A 24449-nucleotide genomic window follows, 5' to 3' on the forward strand; every position below is an offset into this window, starting at 1 on the left:
CTGAGGGCATAAGGATAGGGAGGGTGAAGCAGGAGCTGTTTCTTTTTCCTTATTCTCGCACCCATGACGTTCGCAGATGCGGCACAACAGTTTGCAGCCATGAAGTAGTTTGTGGATCCAGCTGAGCCAAGGGCAAAGTAAGCACAAAACTTCTGCTGGAAGGACAGAAGAGGAGGCAGAGAGCATGGCAGAGGCCACAGGAGACTTGCTGCCCATCTCCCACCCCCTGTGTTTCTACCGCGGCCGGCGGCTCTGGTGGGCCTACCTGACCTCCTCGCTGGTGATCTTCCTGGGGGGCGGCCTGGCCATCATGCTCTGGAGAGCGTGCCACAGGGCCTTCAGGGTGCAGCAGGAGCCCCTGTACCACAGGAAGGTGAAGCACCCGTTTTTCTGAGAGGGGGAGTCTAGTTCCTCAGCTGTTTAACACAGTGCAGCCATAACAACCACTTGCACAGTGACATGATTGAAAACGTTTTTAACTTTGTTTGAGTGTGTACTCATTGTAACATTGGTATTCTGTACATTGTAGAATGAAGTATATTTTGTAAAACAAAAGTGTTATGTTTTTTTAGGAAAACCCATGCAGATAGCACCCTAGGAATTGAACCCCAGGCAACAACGCTGAGAGGCAGCAATGCCAACCACTCCACCATCAAATAATTAAATTAATTAGCCTCAGAGGTAGAGAGAAAAGCAGAGAAAAAGATATCTCTTTTAAAATGTTAAAAATACCCAGCACTCAAGCTTGATATTGGTGTTTGTTAATGTGTCCTATCCACTCAGACACTGCCATTGCAGACTGTGTCCTGGATTGTGTCTTCCTGCCCTCTGAATGCCAGGGGGTTCCCCTGTGTCTTCAGTGTTGTTCTGCGCTGTCCTGCAGGGACCCCAGGAGGAGCTGAGGGGCGCAGTGAAGGAGTGGGCCATAGCCCTCCTGTCTGCGCAGACCCGGACCGGGAGAGTGCTGGTGAGGCGGGCTGGGGGGAGGTAACGAGACAAACAATAATCACCATAGAATCCATAGAAATCTCAAGCACTCCTCTACGGTAACATTTCACTTTGCATGAACAATACAAATTGATAGGCGAAGGCATCAGGCACTGCTTCTGTTCCTGCCTAGCCTTGAAGGTACAGTGGTCAGAGAGGTATGACAATCATTTGACATTTTCTCAAAAGCTAAAAGAGGTGATTTTCACCTCTTGTACCATTAAGAGTTAGGAGCTGGACTGTTCAATAAACCTGCAACCATCTAGATTTACACTCCCTGTCTCCTTTCCTGTCTTTGTCCTGCAGATGGTGCTGGTGTTTCTCTTCAACATTGGCTCACTCATCACCTATTTCATCCTCTCCCGGGAGTGAGTGTCAGATGGGTTGTATGTCCTTTCAGTCTGGGCTATTTAGGCAAAGAAAAAGAGCACAACAGTGCATATCATTTACCTCCATTACTGGCGCGGAATAGGTTTGTCCATCTTTGAACTGACCTGCTCACGAGCCTACAGACTGACAGACCTAATTTTTCCCCATTTCGCTTGGCTTAGGCTTACTGTACTTCTCCCACGTGAAGTACAGTATATGGAGTTAAACCTCATGAAAAGTTTATAAAATTGTGAATGTATTCTATTTTTTTTTTACAAAAACAGAAAAAGAAACAGTGCATAAAAACATCAGAGAATTAAATAGTGGCATTTTAAAATGAACGTCATTTTCCACAATGTTATCACAGTGGAGAGTAAAGAAAAGAAGATGTTCTTGAAGAGCGTTCAGGCTGCTCACACTCTGCGTGGTCTCTGTCTCTGTCTCTCACAGGCTGGTGGAGTCTTGCCAGCTGAGTTACGACCCCGTCTTCCTCATCGACATGGGCTTCAACATCTTCTACCTCCTGTACTTCGGCCTCCGGGTGAGCGTCACCCCAACAGTGAGGTTTTTCTAAAGCTCGCTGTAAGCTTTTCGGACAACTGTGTGGGACTGTTTTGCTGTGTCCAACCAAACTGTTCTTAACACACACAAAAAAAATGACCAGGGTCTTCTATGAATGAAATCCAGGATTATATTCATGACACTGCCCTGTCTCATGAATTGGACATGTAGTGTTCCTGTTCTCTCAGATGGGACTACAGGCTGTGAGCTGTGTTCGCAGTGAGCGAATGCCAGGTGAGCTAGGATAGCGCCAGCCTGCCCTGCCTTTAACACTGTGCTCATGCCCTCTGGTTGCCAGCTGGTGGCAGCGCAGGACCTGCTCCGCTTCTGGGTGGAGGTGAACTCTGTCGTGGATTTCTTCACTGTGCCCATCTCCTTCATCTACCTGTACACCCAGCGCAACTGGCTCGGTCAGGCCGCCCGGAATCTCGCAGCGCGCGCCACCCCCGCCGCACACTCATGAGAACACACGACAGGCCACACACCAGGGGAGGCCATCCTGCCAGTCTAGCCCTTTTGGTAGCTAGGAGCCGACTTATCCCCGCATCTCTTCCAGCCACTTGTTGAAAGAAGCCAGGGTATCATTACTGTGTAGTGTGCTCACTACTCCCACTACCCTTTGGGTAAAGAAGCGCCACCTGTTCTCAGTTTTACATGTCCTTCCACTCAGGTCTGGACTCCCCGTAAAGAAACATGCGGCGTGTACATACGTGTGCGGAGACGCAGTGAAATCCTACATACACATACGCATATAATGTGCCATTTAACAGGCGTGCATACACAAACACACGCCTGCACATCTGCACAAAACACACGCCTGCCCCTTGATCCAGACAGTATATTGCTAAGGTGCACTGAAGCCACAGGTTCCTCACATGCTGCAAGACACAGACGCCTGTGCCCAGTCACAAGGAGCTGCTCTCTTCTCCACCCAGGCCTGCGGTTCCTGAGGGTCCTGCGCCTCATTGAATTCCCCACCATCTTACAGATCCTCAACATTCTGACCAGCAAGTAGGTACAACAGATGGTGTAATTTCAGAGTGAAACACATGAGTTAGACATCTGTTTTTAACCACAGGGATGCAGGGGAGGCTTCACTGAGGAAGGGAGTTTTGCAGCGAGGGGTGACTTTGTGATTTACTACTGAATGGCAGGCTGGATCGGGAAAAATTCTGGGGAATTAGAGGGGTAGAAAAAGAGGCAGAGGGTTTTGCTGGAGATAGGCAGTCTGGAGTAGAAGAGCATTTATCTGGGAGAATGAGAACTGCTGCTCTCTTTTGAGGCAGCTCCCACGTCTTCCTCTTCCTCCTTGCCAGCAACTCTCTCAAGCTGTCCCGCCTCATCGCTATGATCCTGAGCATCTGGCTGACCGCGGCTGGCTTCATCCACCTGGTGAGTTCTCCCCGCCGCGGCCCACGGGTGGTTTCCGTGTGCCTTGATGATGACTCACATGCTCTCTCTCAACACTGCATTCGTACAAATGAAGCACAAAATGTAGCAGACCATTGAATGACTGTCGTTACTGTTGGGTATGGCTCTTGGCTAGACAAAGGCAGTCTTCTGGTTTGTATTACAACCCCTTCCTGGTTTTAATTGCTTAACTGAAATGACAATTGGGATAAGAAGCCAAATCGGCTGTTCTTTTTGGTCTAGACTGCTCATTGAGAAAATATCTCCGAAACTGTGCAAGACCTAGAAATCCCCTACAATGCTTGAGCTGCCCATTGCTCAAGCCTCACCTCAAGCATTAGTGGAAAATCCTTGTCCTGGAGGACCGGTGTGTCTGCAGGTTTTCTTGGCCTCTCACAGGTTTCAGAGATGTTTTCTGCAGGTCCAGTATTGCCCATTCCTAGCCTAAAGTCTTACATTATCAACACACCTGGCGCAGGGTTAAGATGAGTACAAGTACAGCATGTTGGCATTCCCAGGGCACTTGGGACTCACCTAATGTACAAGAGAGAGTCTCAGGACTGAAACCTGCTGAAAACTACAGAAGGAGTGGAAACATTCCTTCCAAACAGCCTGTGTCCTCTGAAGCAGTTGAGAGAATGTTAAGAAAAAGAAGAGCATTAACAGAAAGCTAGACAACCTCATGTGAGGTTCAACATAAATGTTAAAAGTGAAATACGCAGTGCAGAGTGAGCACTCTACAGGTACAGAGGTACAGAGGACCCGGTTTGTGTTGCTGTGTCACAGGTGGAGAACTCAGGGGACCCCTGGCTGGCCTTCTCCAATGCCCACAACATGTCCTACTTCGACTGCGTGTACTTCCTGATGGTGACCATGTCCACAGTGGGCTACGGAGATGTGGAGGTCCACACCACCCTGGGCCGCCTGTTCATCATCTTCTTCATCACCATGGGCCTGGTAAGCAAGGCTGGGGGTCCTAACCCATGCTAGGAAGGACAGCAGGGGCTCAGTGATGTGCCGTGGCACATGTAGGTCGGCATAGTAGCAAACAGAGATGCCACCTGGAGACCAGATGCGGCGTTTGCAGTTGTCAGTGTCCTATAATAGGTCATCTGTAGTCCTGCTGTCTAGGATCAATACAGGGCATGTCAAGTTGTGAACAGGTAACAGGAAGAAGCACTACAGTAGATGTCAGCTTACAGGAGTGGATAATAATACAGGAATACAACGATGAGTCCTAGGTGATGATGCTGAAAAAATGGAATGACGAGCTCTGGATGCACTCTTGGGTGGCTCTTGCTGATGGCTGGAGAGAGCCCTTGGCTTGTGCAGGGCAAAGGGAGATTGCTCTGAACCAACCAGCCCCCCCCATCTCTCTCTCTCTTGTTTCCAAGGCCCTTTTTGCCAGCTATGTTCCTGAAATAGTGGAAATTATCAGCAACCGGAAGAGATTTGCCGGGAGCTACACTGTAGTCAGCGGGAGGAAGTGAGTGTTCAGCCAGAAATATCTAAAACTAACAAGCCCTAAAAAGCTACATGTTGCAGTTTCCCAGTTTCCAGATTTCAGGTTTTCTGAGGTTCTGAGTTTCTGAGTTTCGGAGTCTCCCAGTTTCTGCGTTTCTGAGGTTCCCACTTTCTCATTTTCCCAGTTTCTGAGTTCCCCAGTTTCCCAGTTTTCCGAGGGGGGCAGCTGTTCTGTGTGTGACGTGTCCTCCCGCACTGTGTGGTTACGGGGGGACGTGCTCTGTGTGTGTTCCAGGCACGTGGTGGTGTGCGGTAACATCACGCTGGCCAGTGCCTCCTACTTCATGAAGGAGTTCCTGCATGAGGATCGAGGGGTGGTCAACGTGAAAGTGCTCTTCTTGGGAAAGTGAGTTGTAAAATGTTTTCACAATCCCTTCTATCCACTATCCACCACACAGGGGCTCCAAAGACTGCGTGCACAGCGGCACCCCAGTTTCCCTCAAGATCCCGGAATCAATTAGTTACTAACTGCTATACCTGCTGGCCTCCTCTCGTTTGTAACTATTCCTCTGTTCTTAGGAGGATTAAAGTTTTACAATGTTTTGGGGCATGCAATTATCCCTCTGGTGACTTCAGGATGTTATACCATGTGGATGACTACTAAAGCAATTTGTACGGAGAACGTAAGAAAAACATATATGAAAAATATCTGAAAATGTACAGTCCCATAGTAAAACCACAATGGACTGAATCTGAAGTAAATGCTGGTGCATGTGGGATTTGAGTCCTACTGTATATGTGAAGGCTGTCTGCCTCTGTCCGCTACAGTTTCTGCCCAGACCCAGAGCTGGAGGCCTTCTTCCGACGGAATTTCTTACAGACTACCTTTTTCCAGGGCTCAGTCCTGGAGCATCAGGACCTGGAGCGAGTGCAGGTAGGGCTGAGGTCACGGAAGGTCAGAGGTCATCACAGTGGAACTGAAGTTGACCCTGTGTGTGTGTGTGTGTGTGTGTGTGTGTGTGTGTGTGAGGAGAGGGGTTCAAGCAGCACACGGCGAAGGGGAAACTCTTCGGAGCAGAATGGATCTGGTCAAATATAAAACCAAGAAGGATGCTGTGTTGTTCCATGTCTACCAATGTGTGCTTGAGAGACATCTGTGCTCTCCTTCTCTCTCCCTCTGTAGATGTGCAAAGCAGATGCCTGCATCATTCTGTCCAACAGGTTTTGTGAAGACCCACAGACAGAGGACACCTCAAACCTCATGAGGTAGGGGCTTGTCTGACTGTGGCAAAGTCTTCAAACACATGTCCCTTTCCAAAGCTTATCAAAACAAATAAGGAAGTTTGACATCATTTTCTTTCCTTTTGAAGGGTGATCTCTGTCAAGCAGTACTGCCCTGACACTCGAGTCATCATTGAGATGTTGCAGCACAACAGCAAGGTGATAATGAACACAAGTACAATAGTTCATTACTGTATTTCCATAAATTCCTAGCTTACCTAATTTATTGTTGAAAATGTTCATGGTGTTACAAGAACAGTCATTACAAAACATCTTGAATGTGGTTAAACATCTGCTCAACAGCAGCTCAATGCAGCCCCGCTGTAATTTATTTTTAGGCTAAAACCAACAAGCACAGCTGTATGATAAATTTAAAATCTGTCCACAGCAGAATTGAGCAGCTCCTCTGGTCAAGGGCCATAATCCCACAGGTTTCACAGCTCCATTTAAAAAAGCAGCCCAGTGTGTAAAATTGGTCTAATTGGTCCAATTAAACTAATAAGTTCAATGATGCAAGTAAGAGATGGAGGGACACTAGAATAGTCTGCAGTCCTTGAATATGGGAGTTGGGCTTTCTTGGTCTCAATGGATGCTTAAAGATATTTGAAGCTGTCAAATGTGTGAGTTGTTTCAGCAGTTTGTTTTAATGTCTGTAAATTTTGTCTGCTGCTCCTGTTCAATGTGGCCTAATGAAGTTGGAAGGAGTCCATTGTACAGCTCCTTCCCCTGCTGGCTGTTGTTAGATTGCTATCTGGATGTCTAGCTATCTGTGGTTTTCTCCCCAGGCACACCTGCAGAACATCCCACACTGGGACTACAGCCGTGGAGACTCTGTGATCTGCCTGGCCGAGCTCAAGCTGGGCTTCATGGCTCAGAGCTGCCTGGTGCCCGGGCTGTCCACACTGCTTGCCAACCTCTTCACCATGCAGGGCGAGATCGAGGTCAGGCTCTCCTTGTGCCTTGAACATCGTGTGCCTCCCCTTCAATCTCTTTGACTACTCTCAATTCTTTGCCCTTAGAGGCTAGAGACAGTAGTGACTAGGTACCCCTCAGTGTTTCCCATGCAGGGGGAGACTGTATTCTGTCCACTGTTTTCCCCAAAAACCTTTCCTGTTCGCTGCTACTAGTACAGCCCCACTCTCCTAACGTAGGCCAGCCTGTAGCACTACAACCAGCCACACTGCCTCACTGAACTCTGATGAGTAAGATTGCCTGTGCTTTGTGTCTCAAACCCACGACCTCTTGTGTGCAGATGCACAAGGAGACCTGGCGTGCACACTACATGGCAGGGCTCTATAACGAGGTCTACACTGAGTACCTGTCCAGCGCCTTCATGGGGATGTCTTTCTGTGAAGCCAGCAAGTAAGCGACCGTTTGCTCTCCTTCAGTCAATATTTGCTTTAATCAGCATAAATTTGTATGAATGCGTCTTAATTTAAGTTTGTTAACAAGTGTGGAAAAATATTATTGGCAAATATAGTCTCTTTGTTACCTCCCTGTAGCCTCTTCCTTTAAGACAAGCCAAAAAGAGGTCGACTGAGTAGAGCCCCTCTCTGGGGTCCTATTCCAGCAACCTTCTTAGATTCTTCTTAGATTAGGTGGCAAAAGGAAAGCAGCCTGCAATCATCAATTCTCCTCGTTCAGTTCAGTTGGTTAGAGCTGTGTGTTAAATGACCATGTCAAACAATTCATTTACAGGAAAAATACTGAAGTATCCCTCTTGGAAATATCCAGTTTAGCCCACTCCAAAGCAAGCGCACGTAACAAGACTAACGTCTGCAGAATTTAAAAGCAGCTCAGCATCAGTCAGGAAAGCCTTGACCCAGCACAGTGCTGAAATTATGTTCCCTCATCACACTATTATCATGGCTTTGCAGCATAAGTGGCTTTGCAAAATGGGCGAGCGGTATTGGGGGCTAAAATTATAACTTGAAAAGTGAGTTACTTTTAGGATACTGAATCATTGGAGGCTGTAGTATGCTGGCTGGGTCAAGTCCTGCTGTTTCCTCATCTGTGCTCGGCTCCTTCTGTCTCCCAGGCTGTGCTTTCTCAGACTGAACCTGCTGCTCATCGGCATCGAGTACTGGACTGAAGATGAGGAGAGCAGGTAGAGGCGATGCATTGCTTAAGTAGGGCATTCAGGGGACTGCCTGTATACAGAACAGTACATATGTCAAACCACATACACACGTGCAAGCTAAGAAAACCACCTTTCACAGGCCTGTTTAGCATCCTTAACGTGCTTTTTATGTCTGAGTTGATTGGTCTTACTTATTTAACAAGGCAAAGGAGATACAGAAAGAGGTCAATGTCCTTATTCTGTATACTGTTCAAAGGTGATTCGTTGAGAGACATATAATGTCAGAAAATTCAAAACTGCATCTTTAGTAGTTTTACTGGAGATGACATTTCATTACCTGAGACATAGTCCTCAAGTACAGGGAAGAGCCCTTGTTGAGAGTAATCCATGTTGGAAGATGGTCATCCAACTTTAAAATGCACAAGTCATCTGTAGAGCCGTTCATTCTGACTGACCGGTGCGGCCTTTGGGAGGGATTCCCAGGATGCTTTGTGGCGAAGGATGCTAACCTGGTTTATGTGCGTCTTCCAGCGTCGTAGTGAATCCGCCCAGGTACATCAAACTTCCAGAAAGGACCCTGGGCTTCTTCATTGCAAGCAATGCCAGCGATGCCAAAAGGTAACTTGGAACACCAGCTGCCAAGAGTGCATTCTGGGAGAAAACTAGCGGAAGACAGAGAGTAGGCCCTACAGGGAAAGAGAGAATAAGAATTGGGAAAATAAAAATTAGCAAGAGAATAAGAGCAACAAAAGATGAATTACCTGTGAAAAATACAACAGCTATACACTGGAGAAACCAAAAGATGATTATCTGACTACTTTATGAAGCATCCAAATTAATTCCACTATATTTCAAGTTGCCTGACATTTCACTAGCAACAGCCACACTGCTGAGGACATCACCATCTGTGCAGAGAATGTGTTACAGAACAAAGGCTTCCTGCACATTAGCACTTCTTCCAATAAATGCTCTATTATGACATCATGATGGCATCATCCCCTCAAATTCAGAAGAACTCCTGAAGCTGCCTGCTTCGGGGTTTTCTTTCTTCAGCTGAAACATTCTGAAAGAAATGACTTTAAAAAATAATAATATCAACCCTGTGCACCAACAGAAAACATAAAAAGTCCCCTTTCTGTTGAAGTGATTCATTTGCACGCTGGTTGTTCTGCCTGTAACGCAGTGTGGGAATTGTGTGGCAGGGCCAGCCTGTTCTGCTCCAGCTGCCACAGTGATGTCACCACCCTCAGCCAGCTGCGCAGGTGCTCCTGCTCCGCCCAGAACAGAGGCAAGTCAGCAGCTCTGCATCTTGAGCGACAAGCGACACGCGTCTGTGGGGGGGGGGGGGGGATTATTGTAAAACACTATGTTCTGTAGGAAAAAAGTAGGTCGTTTCTTTACACAATATAAAAGCAGACAACATCAGAAAAGTTTAGCTTTTGACATGCTTCTGAACAACCTGCGTGTTTTTGATTTCTAAAACCCAATATGTGATTTTAGAATTTTCATTTCCTTTAGCTTCCTGCTGTCTGACATTATAGACCTGATGGTCAGACCACTGGTACTGTAACTAGCAGTACCTCCAGACCTACAAGGGAAGCCTGGAAAGACTTTCTCATTCTGGTTTTCTAGGGATGGAAAGTGTTTTTTTACTAACCCGCTGAAAAATGAACTTTTTTCTGAACAAACCTGGATTCTGCAGGACGAGTATCTCTATTGCCACTGCAGAAAACATTGCCTTGAAGTGTTACTTCCTAGCTCTGACACATGGTGGAGCTGTTGATTTAGCTTTCTGGGGTCAGGGAAAGGCGTCCTGCAAGACTTAGCCTTGGATAACGATTCGGTGAAGACATACTCATCATGCCTGTGATTTATTTTCCATCTGTTACCGATAATGAATCAGTTGGACTCAGACCATTTCAATACATTGGAAACCCCCTCGAGGTCAATGGAAAGTCTTCCAAAAACAAATTTCAGGTGTGCGGGGCCAAAACGTTCACAGCAAGTCAGTTAATTCAGTCTGTCACAAATATTATCTTTAGCAGAACTTGCTTTCTGGACTTCGCAGGCAAATCACAGCTGAGACGCCTCCTCTGTAGCACTGGGCACTGATCTCTGTGTATTTAATAAGATGTCAGGACATTGTAATGAGGCTCAGTGGTCTGGCTGAGGGCTTGTTTCCCCATGAATTCATCCTCTCCACTGTGTTCTCTGGCCCACAGCTGGCAGGGCAGTGCTGGGACACAGGCTGAGGGCGCGGCGACACACGCTAGGAGTTATCCCCTCTTTGCCACACAGGTGAGCCCCTCATTCTTCCGAGCACGCGCGGTCGGCCTCTCTCTCCGCACACCTGTGCTGCAGTCGAGTCCATATGTTGGAACACGCCAGCTGAAGGGGGAGGACACAAGTGGAAAAAAAACTATTATTCCACCTTTTCTCTATCACAGGCTCCATTTTTCTTAGATTAGCACGAGTCTCTTTGGGGGTATATATTCACATCAGCTGGACGAATGACAGCAACAGTTCCCTTTTGTCATTTGTAATTGGTCTGAAATCAATCTCAGTGATTCCGGTTTGATTTCTCAAGCTTTTCTGTGGGTGCTTAAATATCAGGTATAGAAAGAGAGGAACAATAAGTATGTAGGTTATTTCAGAGATGTCATTGTAAGTTTCTTCTTTGTGCCTGTATATACAGTTGAGCACTTTAGGAGACTTCAATGCATCTTTTAAACAACAGACAGTTGTACATGACTATTTCTGGATCCTTCAAAATACATTCTCTGTTGAACACTTCTATGAGTGTGGATGAAAAACAGACCTACAAAATGAATGCCTATTCTTATTATGTAGCTGCTTTCAACACACTCAAAAAGCACATCTGTTAAAGAAACTAAGTCACATTCTGAAAGCAGTACGGTGCCAGTACACACAGAGAACTCTGGAGTTACAAAGAAGAACTGTGGAAGACAAATCTGATTAATCATACAGAAAGCTGTTCTGTACTGGTTTTCGTCAGCACTGAAAGGAAGAAATGAATGAGGAAGATTTCTGTGAACTTTTCACTAACCAGCTGGTGTGGTGTATTTATCTGCATATATCTTGTGTTTGTTAAATCTTTTGCACATTTACTGCACGCATATTGTCTTAAGGTGCAAACAGGCTTCTTCATTAATTCACTGCATCAATGAAAAAGCAAGAGGCTGAACAGTATCTCAGCCAATAAATGAATCAATCCATGTATCAATCAGTGAGCACATCGCACCAGCTGCAATGAATGAGGTGAGGCAGAGGCTTGTGTCACTGTTAGTTCTGCTTTATTTTTTGCCAGAGTTTTAAACATGTTATATTTCTACTCAGAGTTTCATTTTACTGGAATTGGCAGTCTGATAAATATGTCTGTTACCCCGATGGCTTGGACTGCTCAAGGCATTAATATTATTAAAATCTGTCACAGGGAAGTGTCGGAAAGATGAGTTAGTGTGAAGATTAGCGCTGTGAAATAAATCATCTGCCTGACTTTGTTAATGCTTATAGGCCTTTGGAACTCAGACAATCCCTCTATTTATATGCTGTGTTATTTTTCAAGGCCTTTGAGAGTGAGTGTGTGTGTGAGACACAGAGGCAGAAAGAGTCAGTGTCTGAATGCACGTGTTAAGTCCTTGTACTTTTGTTTGTGTGCATGCCCTGTGCTCCCCTGTCTCTTCTGGAACCTGAATATATTTTCACTTTCTACTGATCTGTGCGCATCTGCGCTGCAGCTGTTTGGATTTCTTAAGACAATGCAGCTTTAAATATTTGATGACTCATTTTTATTAATCAATGAAAGGAGCCATGAATTCCTGGCAGTATCCTGATTGTTGTGGATTATTATAACTGGGTTTGTGTGTTCCTTAAAATGTTTAAGTATGAAATGGGTTTTCCAATATCATTTCTATCCCTACAGATAGGTTTTCCCGAGATGATGATTGAAAACAAAGACCACTTAGCATATACCTTGGGTATGAATGAGAATCGTTAGATATAGGTTTCTAAACTAATTTACATCTGGCAGGCGTTATGGGAGAGTCCGTTCCAGCTGCACATTACTGCTAGTATAAACGTATTATCTGAAATGAAGGTCTGAGGTTGTTTTCCTTTGTTTTTATGAAATTGCTGTGATCTTGCAGGCCTGCTCTAATAATAATAATAATAACATCACTTTATTAACCCTTTACAATCTCTTGCATTAGGAATTATCTTTTCGCATACCCCAGCTTGCTCTCCATGAGACACACAGACACACAGACAGGGAGAAAGCCTGGGGTCAGAGTGCAGGGTCTGCCATTGTACGGCACCCCTGGAGCAGTTGGGGTTAAGGGCCTTGCTCAGGAGCCCAACGGAGTAGGATTCCTCTGCCGGCTGCGGGATTTGAACCGGCAACCTTCTAGCCACAGGAATTGCTTAAGGGGCACACTTTGAAAATGACTCTTGGCCATAGCCGTGAAACTACTACTGCCTGAAAAGCACTCTGTAGGATGTATGAAGTCATATATTGAGATTTTGTTGGTCAGAATTCCACTTCACTTTGCTACATGTTGCTGAGCAAGGCAGCCCAAGGACAATCACGCAGAAACCAGCAATACTGAGATCCTGTGCTCTTGAAGTTACAGTAGATGCTCAGCAACACTCTACACTCAACTCTCAAGTCCGGAGGCCTTATCCAGAACGCTGACTCTGGCTGTGTGTGTTTTTATAGAGTACCCATGGAACACCTGCATGCTCAGAAAGAGGAGGGCCAGCTAGATTCCACTGGGATGTTCCACTGGTGCCCGCCTGTCTCCCTGCAGGAGGCCACCCTGGTGAGTCCCTGTGCACTGCAACATGAGCCCCTACCTTAACAACAGAACCCTTCAACAAATGGGAGAAGCATGCAGGAAATAGGGAACGTGTCTAATAGGGAAGGACTGAATTCCAGTAGCCTTTGTGCACATACCCTGCCAACCACGTAATCACTTCACTTTGCTGCTGCTGGATGTAATATATCTAAAGTGCTAAAACTGCTGCATACAAATAAGGGATGATTTGTCCTCCTGAGTCCTAAAGTTTTCCCCATATATTGTTTCTAAAGCTCTATTGCCTTACCTTTAGGGGTAAGTTAGTATTCTATTTTAACTGAGAATATACATTTTCTTAACAACATCTATATGGAAATGGGTAGTAGGGCTGAGGAATTCACATCACTTTCAATAACCGCTCATCCAATTCAGGGTCCAAGTAGCTGCGTCCCTACTCCCCGGAGGGGAAACCAGCCCAGCGCAGGGCACACACAGACACAAACACACACCTACACACACACACACTCACACCACAGCCAGTTTTCCCAGAAGCACATTAACCTACCAGTATGTCTTTGAACTGTGGGAGGAAGGCACACCCAGAGGAAAACTTACAAGGGGGTGAACATGGGGAGAACATACAAACTCCCCACAGACAGCTCCCCATGCTAACCACTGCACATGCAGGAACATGCCAGCTCCTTTCCTCTTGAGCTGTGGGTGGGGGAACTGAGCTGTTCTCCTGTGTGTGGCCCCGCAGACGAGGCAGTCCGCGCAGGAGCTGCAGCTGGAGGGCCACGTGCTGGTGTGCGTGTTTGGGGACGAGCGCTCCAGCCTGCTGGGGCTCCGGGACTTCATGATGCCCCTCCGAGCCAGCAACCTCACTGCCGCCGAGCTGCGCACTGTGGTGTTCCTGGGGTCCCGCGCCTACTTCCAGCGCGAGTGGCCCGCCATCCACTACTTCCCCAAACTTCTCTTCTTATCGGTGAGCCCCCACAAATCTGCACAGGTCAGATGTCACAGATCAGTCCTGTTGATCACTTTTAAAAAAACTACACTCCATTCACCTCAAAGCTGTATGCATGACCTTTATGAGCACACAGTACCTGTGTGTGAGGGCTGCAGGTTGCTTGCTTGGCTTTTGGAGAGGCCAGGATCAATCTCTGCAGTTCCTGTGAGCAAGGTGCACGTGGATATGGGGATTATGTACATTACACCACAGTGACATCTTCACAGGTGCTCACCGAGGGCGTACTGAGACCGCCCAGGCTGGGTTCTTCGGACATGTACTTTTATAATGTGGTTTCTGTATCTTGGGGTCAGAGGGCGACACTGCAACGAGCCATCTTCATCGATTTACACTGAGCGAAACAGCTTGAGTCTAATTGGTAAGATAATAAAACTCTTTAGCCTGAAGAACAGATATGTGTACATATATATAAAACATACAAATCAGCACACAGATTTATAAAGGAAAGCGTCCAATCTGTCTGTGTGCTTTTAAGCAGAGAAGGGTCCTCATTAGCTCCCTGCAGCCTGACAGCGTGCGCTGCTCCAGTGGGCTGCAGCAAGCAGGGAGCATCATTCTTGGCCAGACCAGCGAATTAAAGTGGCCGGGCGGTTCATTAGTCCCCCGGATTCTGGGTCTCGCTTTGCTTTCATCAACATAAATAAAGGGACCTGCCTTTATTTCCCAACAGAGGGAGCGACTATTCATTGGCCCGCTGTAGCAGTCCATGCCTCAATGAATGGCATTGACCAGATCAAACCTCAGACTGGCAACTCCAGGTCTAGAGAGCAGAAGAAGCCATTCATGGCTTTCTAAAGGCTTTCTAAAGGCTACTCTCCCTTTATTATGAACTCAGCATTGGCTTTCCAAGAGCAGCAAACAGCAGCAAACTCTGTCTTGTGTTCTACTCTTAAGCACCAGTTTCCTATTGTGAAACTGGGGTCTTTCATACTTCCTTACAAGAACAACCTGCATGTACTAATGAGTAGAGGGCTGTAGAGTCCACATTCACAGAGCTCTGTAAGAATGTGTCTATATTTTTGCATCTAATTGGATGTCTAATGAAGACATCACGACTGTCAGGAAGTGATTGAAAGAGAGGCCATTCCAGGCCGCTGACGCAGAAATCACCTTCTTCAGTGAAGGACTTCAGAGAAGGGAAAGTTCACCGTAGTTAAGAATAAATGAAACATCTACAAAGGTCCACAGCAAGCTCTGTATCCAATATCTCTAATCGTATTAGAAGCACAGTGAAAAGAACCACGGTAATAGGGTAGAAACTACATGAGTAGAAGGTTGCCAAGAATATGCCGTCATTTTGAAGGACTGTGTAGACGGCAAAGAAAAAAGTTGATTCCAGTAAGGAGTATGTATTTTGTGTAACCTGGTTGAGTCGTGAAATCTGAAAACTAAAACCTGCATTCGTTGACATTTCCAAAATCCAGTGTTTGCAAGCAGACAAGCAACGGGATGCCCCCGCTGCCCCGGTAAACACGCAGCGCGCTGTGTCTAACGGGCGCGTGTGGCCCTCGGTGTCCGCAGGGCTCCCCGCTGTGCCGCGCCGACCTGCGGGCGCTGGCGGTGGAGCGCTGCGCCATGTGCGTGGTGCTCAGCACCCAGCGGGCCTGCGTGTCCGAGCCCTCGCTGCAGGACAAGGAGGCCATCCTGGCCTGCGTCAACCTGCACTGCATGAGCTTCCCGGACAGCCCGCACAGGCAGCCCGGCGCGCAGGAGGGGGCAGGTAGGCAGCTCTCCGGAGCAGCCGCATTCAGGCCGTGCCGTTTGCAGCCACTGAGGGAGAAGAAAAATAGATTCCTTTCCTCTGCCATTTTTCTTTTTGTTTTTTTTAAATATTCTGCGCTCCCAACAGTATTTCTTCAAGGCACAGTAAGTTATGCAGAACTGCAGTGCAATCAATAATGAGAGCCTGTAATGAGCGAAGCCTATTATACTGTACCTCAGCACACTGACTGCAATAAAGAAAGCGAGGGAAAGACAGAAGGGGGACAAACTAGTTAGGATCTTAAAGGGATAGGATAACTTTTACTAGACTAGGGATATCAGACTCCAGTCCCACAGGGCCTAGTCTCTTCCGGCTTTCATTTCTGGGCTGTCAATTAAATAATTAACAACCTAATTATTTTCTTTGTTAGACATATATAGGATTTTTTTTCAGGTTATTCAAAGCAGTCATCCATTTAAGGTACAATTGCTATACCTTTAAGACATATCAGGGTCTAATGAGTAGTATTACAATTATACAGCTGATTAAGTTATTAGCCCAACTATTTAGGCGAGAGGTCTGGTGGAACTAGGTCCTCCAGTGTACTGAGTTTCAAGGGTTTACCAAATTACATGGTTTACCAATTCCAGCCCTGACAATGCACTCTGTTGCAGTCCTTCATTGCAACTAGCACTTTCATAGTTATATCTATCCTTCCAATTAACAATTAAAGAAGTGCGAAGCTGGGTGTAATAGATACTGCAATGGAGTGGATTAGAAGGGTCAGAGTTTGAGAAGCCCTGGTCTGGTTGCTTTTTAACACGCCCTGAGCTCATTGCATTGCAGCAATGGAAAGACACAAATTCAATAGAGCCCTGGTGGCTGTATTTGTTGGAGTCTAGGGAATCCTTCATTAGGGGCTACAGTGTCTAATTACTGACCTGATCTGTCTGTGTGGAGGAGCGGGTTTGCAAACTGTGCAGCTCCGTTCAATAAGTGCTGACAGAAAATAAACACGTTACAGTAATTAACCTTGACAGGCTAATGTGCCACTTGCAGCAGAAATGTGCTAATGATACAATTAATCCATAATTAAGACATGCCTTGTAATAACACTCAGCCCGCCTGTTGCTGGGAATCTGTAAGAGGATAAGATGGAGGTGGAGGAAAAGGAGACTCTCTTCTTTCTCTGATGAAGTATTCAGTATGTCACGCGGGTCTCCCAAAATTAGGTGCCACCGTGGAGTTGCAGGACCCCGACCGCTGTGATGTGATTGGATTTTGATCCATGTGGAGGTTTCGGGTTGGTTATCGATTCAAGACCTTCTCCACACAGACACATTAAAAAATGGGCGTTACTCTGTACTCCCAGCAGTGAAGAAGAAGGAGGTGTTGGGTGGGAAAGGTTTAGCAAGAGAAGCTTGTACGCCTTTCATTCAATTTTCTGCATTTGCCTGGAACATGGCAATGCCTAACAAGTACAAATAGGTGAGGCAGAGGGTGCTGGGGCTGAGCTTTCTGCTCCAGGGTTCAACAATGGGACAGCACGTATAGCTCAGACCAGATAGAAAATTTCAGTGTGGCTGGGTGATGGCGGCATAGTGTAACTCCCCTTCTATCAGTCCCCTCAACACCGATGTGGTGACATGACGCTCCGCTCAAGTGACTTAAGAGAAGTTTTGCCTTTGTAGAGGGCTCATCATAAAAAGGAACCATGTAAAGTACAATTGTTTTGGCCTGTTCTTCTCGGTGTGGTCATGGGGACGCGTGCAGGCGTGACTCTACCGAATCTCTGTCTTCCTGTTTCAGAGCTGTGCAGGAAGCGATCCCTTGTGAAAACCGGAGCAGAGATCCCCCTCCTCATGGAGTTAGGTACTGGCTCCTGTAGAGGGCACCACTGAGCGGGCTCTCAGAACACAGAGGACCTGGGCCACTGCTGCCATTGTGCCTCGAACTATCTAACTGCACCAGCATTTATTTCTAATGTTTCAAAATGAATTGGAAGAATTTCCCAAACCCTTCTTATCACAGTGTGCTACAGTAAATTATATTTATAGCTATAATTCAACAGAGCCCTTTTCCTTGGAATAGAGCATTAGTTTCAGTTTCTAATTCAGAAACAAGTTCATATAACACCCAGAAATAAGAATTCTGTCCTAAGAGCAGAGAAAAACATTTTTTAAAGAAAAATGGAATTTAAACTGTATTGGCTGTGCATTTTTAAACAGAGCTGTAATAAGGTGTGTTCGACAGCTTTTTAAAAAGGTTTCAAGACAGCAGGATATAATGCAGCTGGTATCTTGCAGAGGAGTGACTAGATGCTCCGTCCTCAGTGAGTCAGTCAGGACTCATACCCATTTCCACTGCACCCACAGAGCCGGCCTGCTCAGAGGCTGAGGCTGAGGACACTAGCTTCAGCCAGTCTGGCATGCACTGGGCAGTGATTTTCTCTGTCTACAGCCAACAGCTCCAATGTGCAGTTTGTGAATGAGGTGGACAGTCTGGAGGGCTTCAGTGACCTGCACCTGACCCAGGCCTTCTCCAGTGGCATGGTCTTCTCCGAGGAAGTGCTGGACTCCCTCATATCTGCGGTGAGGAGACTCCTTCTCCTGCTGGCCTACGGTGATCCTCACTGGAAAAGGAACAGCAAAGAGAAACACATCACTCTTACATCACGGTAGAAGTATAGTAATACTTCACAGAATAGTACAGACAAGTGATGGTGAGAATTTTCCGTAAACCACAGGAAAAACAAAATATGACACAGATCTGACAGACGGTAAAGCAAAAATGCTCTATGATAAACTTTCAGTAAGATAGACCGATCACTTGAATTATCTCTTTTCGCAGCAAACGGTGCCCATACTTACTGAGTTGTTTTTCCTGTAGTGAAGGCTGTTTTTGAAACATTTCTACATAATTTTTAACTAAATAAAATTGATATAATAAACAAACTTTGCTACTTCTGCAGTACTACTCTTTGAATCTGCCTCAGGATCTCTCTCGCTCTGCAAAAAAGCTTGAAATTGTATCAATGGATGGGGGAAATGTGATGCCATATTGACTCAATTATAAGAGGTCTAACAAAAAATATCTTTAGTAATAGAGCTAGGATTAGGGAAAGACTTTGGGTCTGGGTTTAAGTTAACACCGCAGGGATAATGTTAGGCTCAGGTTCAGAGTATATAATGAAAAAGTACAAGAAAGAAATCAGAAACTACATCATTGAAATAACAGAAGACAAGAAGATAATTTATAAACAAGATGAAGTCAACAGGCCCTTCTTGTTCCCTTGGCTCTTCTGTAAGTAATTCAAGCCAACACTCTCATTCAATTCAAACTGTTCCTGAAGGATTCCTGAGAATCATCTCCAATAACCCGCCAGGGCCGTTTTGTTACATAGGATTCTAAGGCAGAGTACTCACTAACCGCCCAACTGTGCTCTCGTCTAGACCTACTTCAATAAGAATATGCCAGCTCTGATCTGCACTCTGGTGACGGCCGGGGCCACGCCCTCTCTGGAAGTCAAGCTGGCGGAGGAGAACGTCCTGGATGGAGGCTCCTCCCCCCTGCTGACATCACCACTGCGCCAGCGTTCCAAGATAGCTCAGCTGTCCCTGCAAGAGGAGCCCTTTGCTCATTTCTCTGTGAGTCTTTTACTCTGGCGCCTTTCTCTGCAGTATGTCCACACAGTAATCCTCAGTCACGGGACTTTGATTTTTTTTTTAACACGCTGCAGTGAAACCAAATAAATGTGTTCTTTTCCCTTAGAATGCTGTTACTGACTTCTTAGGGTGGCACAGTGGTTAGCATTGCTGGGGCCCTGAATTCAGTTCCTGGGGTGCTCTCTGTGTGGAGTCTGTGGGTCCTGCCCGTGTTTGTGGGGGCTTCCTCCAGGTACTCTGGTTTTCTCCCACAGTCCAAAGAAAAACTGCCAGGTTTAATTGGCTTCTAGAGAAATCGGCCCTGGTGTGAGTGTCTGTATCTATGTATGCCCTGTGACCGACTAGTGTCCCCTCCAGGGTGCATCCTGACCTATGCCTGTTTCCTGCCTGGAGAGGCTCCGGCTCCCCTGTGATCCTGAATTGGATGCAGTGGTTAGAAAAGGAATGGAAGCCCTTCTTAAACAGAGGAACAGTAAACTAAACTCTGGCTCTTTTCTGACTTCTGCCATGAGACGTTGGAGCCGCTCTGCACTCTTTTTGTGGTATTTTCTTCTCTGGAAGCAGAAAAAAGGCAGGGGGGGGGGTTGCTGCATTTAACTGAGTAGCTTCTCTCTGCATGTTATTCGTGTACCTGCTCATGGTTGCTCTGTTTCCTCCTCAGTGTGGAAACTTCAAGGAGCTGTTCTGTCAGGCGATTGACTCTGCGGGGATCCTGTGCTTTGGTCTGTACCGCCTGCTTGACCCCCCTAACCCCGCCAGGAAAAGGTGAGACACTTATTGTTTTTTGTATCATGTTTAATTTTGTATCAGTAAAGTCCAGCCACTCAGTCACTACATTCTGCAATGTACACTGTAGCATGTGTTCCAGTGATACTGTATATACCTCTCCGGCTTTATGTTCTCTGATTCAGCCTTGAGAAATATTATAATTCTTTCTGAAGGGATACTAATGCATTAGATGGGCAAATAACTATCTCAGAGGACTAAAGTGGCGAAGCTAAAAGCTACTCCAGGCAGTAGGTATTGAGTTCTTGCATCGTGTATTAAAATCCCCAAGACCCATGCCCTTGGCTGAACCCTGGTGAAGGCAACATGAAACCCTCACATTACTGCAATACCTGTCACATTATGTCAAATTGATCCTGAAATACCTGCTATGAAAAGGCATGAAAATAAAAAATGAACCATATCAATTTCCATGTCATCACCCCTTCTCTTCTCCCACCACCCCCCTTCCATGTTTCACTCCCTCTGTTTTTCCTCTCCTCCCCCAGATTTGTCATTACGAACCCGGCACCAGATTTCCCTTTAAACCCTGATGACAAAGTCTTCTGTGCCATCCCCTTCCACCAGAGCCACCTGCTGGCACGCCAGAGTACTGCAGCTTTCCCTCCTCTCCACCAGCACCCGAAGGAGTCCTGACGTTCTCAACACCAGCTGCTCCCATGTACAGAGAAGACAAGACCTGTTTAAAGCGCAGGGTGACTATCGCAGAGCACTAATGCAGAGGCTATCTTATTAAACCATAATAAACAGCATTCCTCATTAAGCTACCAGTATCACTTTGTGTGCAAATTAAGTCTGCTAATAATATTTACAAGCACCGTGCATATCTGACTCCAGACATTTGCATCAGTGATTTAATTCAACACTGTCTGACTTGTGTATCAGGCCTGGACTAGCACGGCCATACTGCCTGTGCCCTGTGCAATGCCTATCACTTGTGTTTCATTTGCACTAAGCTTCTGAGAATAGCGCGCACCTGACTGATGGCAATAGGACAGTCATCCTTCAGCTTCCAGCAGTAAGTCACAGGTTGTTCCTGACCGCTGACAGTGCGGTCACTCCTCACTAAACCCTACCGGTCCATTTGTTCCTGGCTGAGCCATTTCCCTTCCTGCTACACCAGCTCTGACTTCGCAAGCGCACATCATTCCTGGTCGTGCACTTCAAACCCCACCAAGCATCATCATGCTCATCACTAATAGTTGTTCTGTGGTGGCCAGCTTTATTCCTTTGTTGTCCAGAGACTGAAGCCCAGCACATCTGAGCGGAGAGGATTATGTGGTGTTTAAGGGAAATGAGATGTTATTGTCTGGAGGGGGGTCTATGTACCGAGCTGGTGAGAGGAGTGGGACAGCCAGGCAGTAGGTTTTCAACAGCTCCCTGATCAAAAGCTGCGCTGGGTCACTTTCAAACGAAGGGGAAATGGAAACCATTGTTGGGTTTTTTTTTTAACCACCCTTTTGAAAATTTTTGCTGTCCTCTGCAAATTCTGGATTTTTGTTTGAAAAATGTGCAGTGATCTGAAGAAAAGAGCACATCCTGTATTAAAAGAAGAAGTTATTTTTATTTATTTTGCCGGTTTCTCAGGCTGATTGTACTTCCCTCTACACACTGGGGTCCAGTGCTGATCCATATTTCACTGGTAAACCTCCTCTCTGGGTTAGTACCAGCATCTACTCTGTCACTGCAATCATTCTGCTGGCTCCGTATGGCCACACTCATCTGATCCAAAGCACTGCTTCACCCACCTCGTCTTTCTCTGCTCCTGCCCACCTTCAATCTCTTCTGTGGTCCCTCTCGGTCCTCTTCCTTGTCCTGCCTGTTCATTCTCCACTCTCACTCCTCAGTGGTAAAATGGACAGCCACTCCCTCACCAGCTTTTGGTGCCTGCTCAAGACTCCTTTTCAGATAGCCCCTGTGATCTCTCAGCTCTCCATTCAATTCTTCAGTTCTGGTCGCTCTAAGACCAGACTGAAATAATGTTGTCAACTCTCAAACTGGTAATGTAATTGGCTTTTTGAGCTTATTCACTGTAACAATGCAGGGAACCTTCGTTATTGCTTTGTCCTCGCAGTTTCTGTGAACTGTAATGGTTCAAATCTTACAATATAACATGACATTGCAAAATGCTTTCCCTGCATTTTCAGTTTGTGTTAGCTTGTCCATTTATTCATTTATTCTTGTTGTACTTATATGATTCTTCTGGTCAACTCCATATGTTTAGTATGTATAGGGAAAGCAAATAAAAACAAATCCATCTCGCAGATTTTGCCACAATATTCTCAACTTGATTAGTCACTCAAAGAGAACTGTGGTGGCCCAGGCTTGCATGACCTATGGATTCCCAATGAACAGCAAAAAAGCTTGATGGCTACAGCAGCACCGTATACTATGTTGGGCCAGCCAAGCGAAATGAGTGAACATTCACTCAAAATGGTGGGACTGAAAAGATCTATTGCAAGCCCTGTCCTCCTGCTAATGGCCCACTGCATGAGGATTTGTGAAAAGGGCCTCACGGCTCATGGTGGGTTTGTGGAAGGGGGCTGTTGTTTTTTCTGCCGTTCCTTTCTTACAAGACGGCTAGGTTGGGGTGCAGCCATGCCAGCTGTTAATTGAAATGTCACTCGGCCTGCTGTTGTCAGGCCCCTGTCAGCCTCGGTTTCCCCAGCTCTGAGACGTGTATGTTTGTCAGTTCGTATTGACTATCTGTCACTCATGGAAGATCGAGCCACAAAATGTCAAAACACAGTGGGTTCTCTGGTGAAAGGCTGCCTAATTCTAGGTGGCACGCGGTGCAGGGTAATGGAACACAGATGAAGGGAATTAGTTACACGAGGTCAGAAATACTAACGCAGGCAGCAGCGTCATGTGGCTTTCGTTAAGAACCTTCCTTCGATTTAAAAGACAGGGAAAGGGAGAGAAAGCTGCAGTACTTAGAACTTATTCACGTTCATTCAGATATCTGCAGACTCGCTCTTGCCCTGAATGAACATCTTTGTTCACTATTTGTTCTCTACAAGTTTGTGTGTTTGGGGGGGGCAGGGCAGAGTAAAGTGTTTGCAATAGAGTTAAAGCCCTTCCTTGTTTTCCTCTGGCTTCACCTGGGTTATTGATCTCCTGTTGATCCAGTACTGCTCAAATTATAACAGCCTTAGACAAATCATCGGTCACATTTTTCTCAGCCACAGTCAATTTGCAGTGATGCTCACCTTCATCGATACATTACCAAGTATAGATTGTGCTTTGAAATGTTCGATCTGCACGGGACAAGTTATTTTCCTTAGATCTAAGAAAGTGATAAGAGTCGTTTTTATACTGCAGTACTAATACAATACATCTACTTCATGTTTGGCAAATGCCTCTAAATTTTGTGCTCTGCATTTTTTGCAAACAGCAGCCAGTGTTTTTTGACACATGTCACCATTTTACCTTCTCAGGAATGAGACTGTCATTGAGAATAGAGGCAGGCGTGACTCTGTGCACTGTGTGTGTCGCAGAAAGCACTGCAGCCAGGGAGGTCTCTGTGAGGAGACAAGATATTTACAAATGTTGATGCCGCCACACTTCTTTTCTTGCAGTGCTCCATAAGCTCCAGCGCAGCTCGCAGCTCTTCTGGGCCTGCCTTGTTTACTGCACGTCAGAAGCCTTTTCTTGTGCTTTTGTTACTGAGTGGAGGCCTTCAGTGGGGAAAACGACAGATCCCTTCTTAACAATGCCATCAAGCGTGCCTGTTATTTTTTTTAAACAGCAAAGATGGATCGAGTGGCAACAGGGTAAGCCGAAAAGCGAGCAAATGCACAAAGCAGAAGATGTGATGTCAGTTTGGAAATGAAATCTTCTGGGTGTTTACAAGTGTGACCTATAAAAACCTGCCCTGGAGTCTGCAGTCAGCCCCCCCCCCCCAGTTCCGCTTTGTAAACACTTTGTAGACACAATGACAAGAACAATATCCTGACCTGCCATGAGGATTATAATTAATCGCAGGTGAAGCTGTTTGGGACACATCCAGAGAGTATGACTGCCAAACCTAAAACAGCATCTCTTTTTCACTTCTTTTTTCTTATGATTTCTCAGCTTGTCTCCCACCCCCAAGACATTTCTTATGAAATAATTAATGTGAATATGAAGCCGATAGCTCCTTTGCGTTTTCTCTTCCCCTGGTTATGTTGTAAAACCACAAAAACAATCTTCCCTGAGCATATCTCTGTGAGCTGCACTACAGATCCCTTCCTCAGCAGCTAATCGTGGATTACCTACAACCATGCACATCCCACTTCCTTTTCCTTAGTTGGATTTTGTC

At 46.1% G+C, this 24449-nt stretch overlaps 1 protein-coding gene across 1 annotated transcript; it reads left to right on the forward strand.

The window, feature by feature from the left end:
* The first annotated feature begins 184 nt into the window (after positions 1 to 184).
* On the forward strand, positions 185 to 20804 carry LOC148839186 (calcium-activated potassium channel subunit alpha-1-like). Its single transcript, XM_088934934.1, has 27 exons — positions 185 to 373; positions 884 to 967; positions 1294 to 1355; positions 1807 to 1897; positions 2216 to 2327; positions 2853 to 2928; positions 3234 to 3309; positions 4114 to 4284; positions 4722 to 4813; positions 5087 to 5197; positions 5620 to 5725; positions 5975 to 6057; positions 6162 to 6231; positions 6858 to 7013; positions 7325 to 7434; positions 8111 to 8179; positions 8684 to 8770; positions 9355 to 9440; positions 10375 to 10450; positions 12888 to 12990; positions 13727 to 13951; positions 15518 to 15716; positions 17508 to 17570; positions 18159 to 18289; positions 19151 to 19345; positions 20025 to 20128; positions 20638 to 20804. The coding sequence occupies exons 1-27, from the start codon at positions 185 to 187 to the stop codon at positions 20783 to 20785; spliced, it is 3075 nt and encodes a 1024-aa protein (XP_088791060.1). The 3' UTR covers positions 20786 to 20804.
* The last annotated feature ends 3645 nt before the right edge of the window (positions 20805 to 24449 follow it).

This window comes from Atractosteus spatula, chromosome 2 (genome assembly GCF_055471065.1).
Source record: "Atractosteus spatula isolate fAtrSpa1 chromosome 2, fAtrSpa1.hap1, whole genome shotgun sequence".
Classification (NCBI taxonomy): domain Eukaryota; kingdom Metazoa; phylum Chordata; class Actinopteri; order Semionotiformes; family Lepisosteidae; genus Atractosteus; species Atractosteus spatula.

Excerpts from the sequence above, each read along its gene's own strand:
- LOC148839186 (XM_088934934.1), top strand. The coding sequence starts at position 185 with ATGGCAGAGGCCACAGGAGACTTGCTGCCCATCTCCCACCCCCTGTGT. Across the intron at positions 968-1,293 it reads CCCGGACCGGGAGAGTGCTG|ATGGTGCTGGTGTTTCTCTT; the intron begins GTGAGGCGGGCT and ends TTTGTCCTGCAG. Across the intron at positions 1,356-1,806 it reads TATTTCATCCTCTCCCGGGA|GCTGGTGGAGTCTTGCCAGC; the intron begins GTGAGTGTCAGA and ends TGTCTCTCACAG.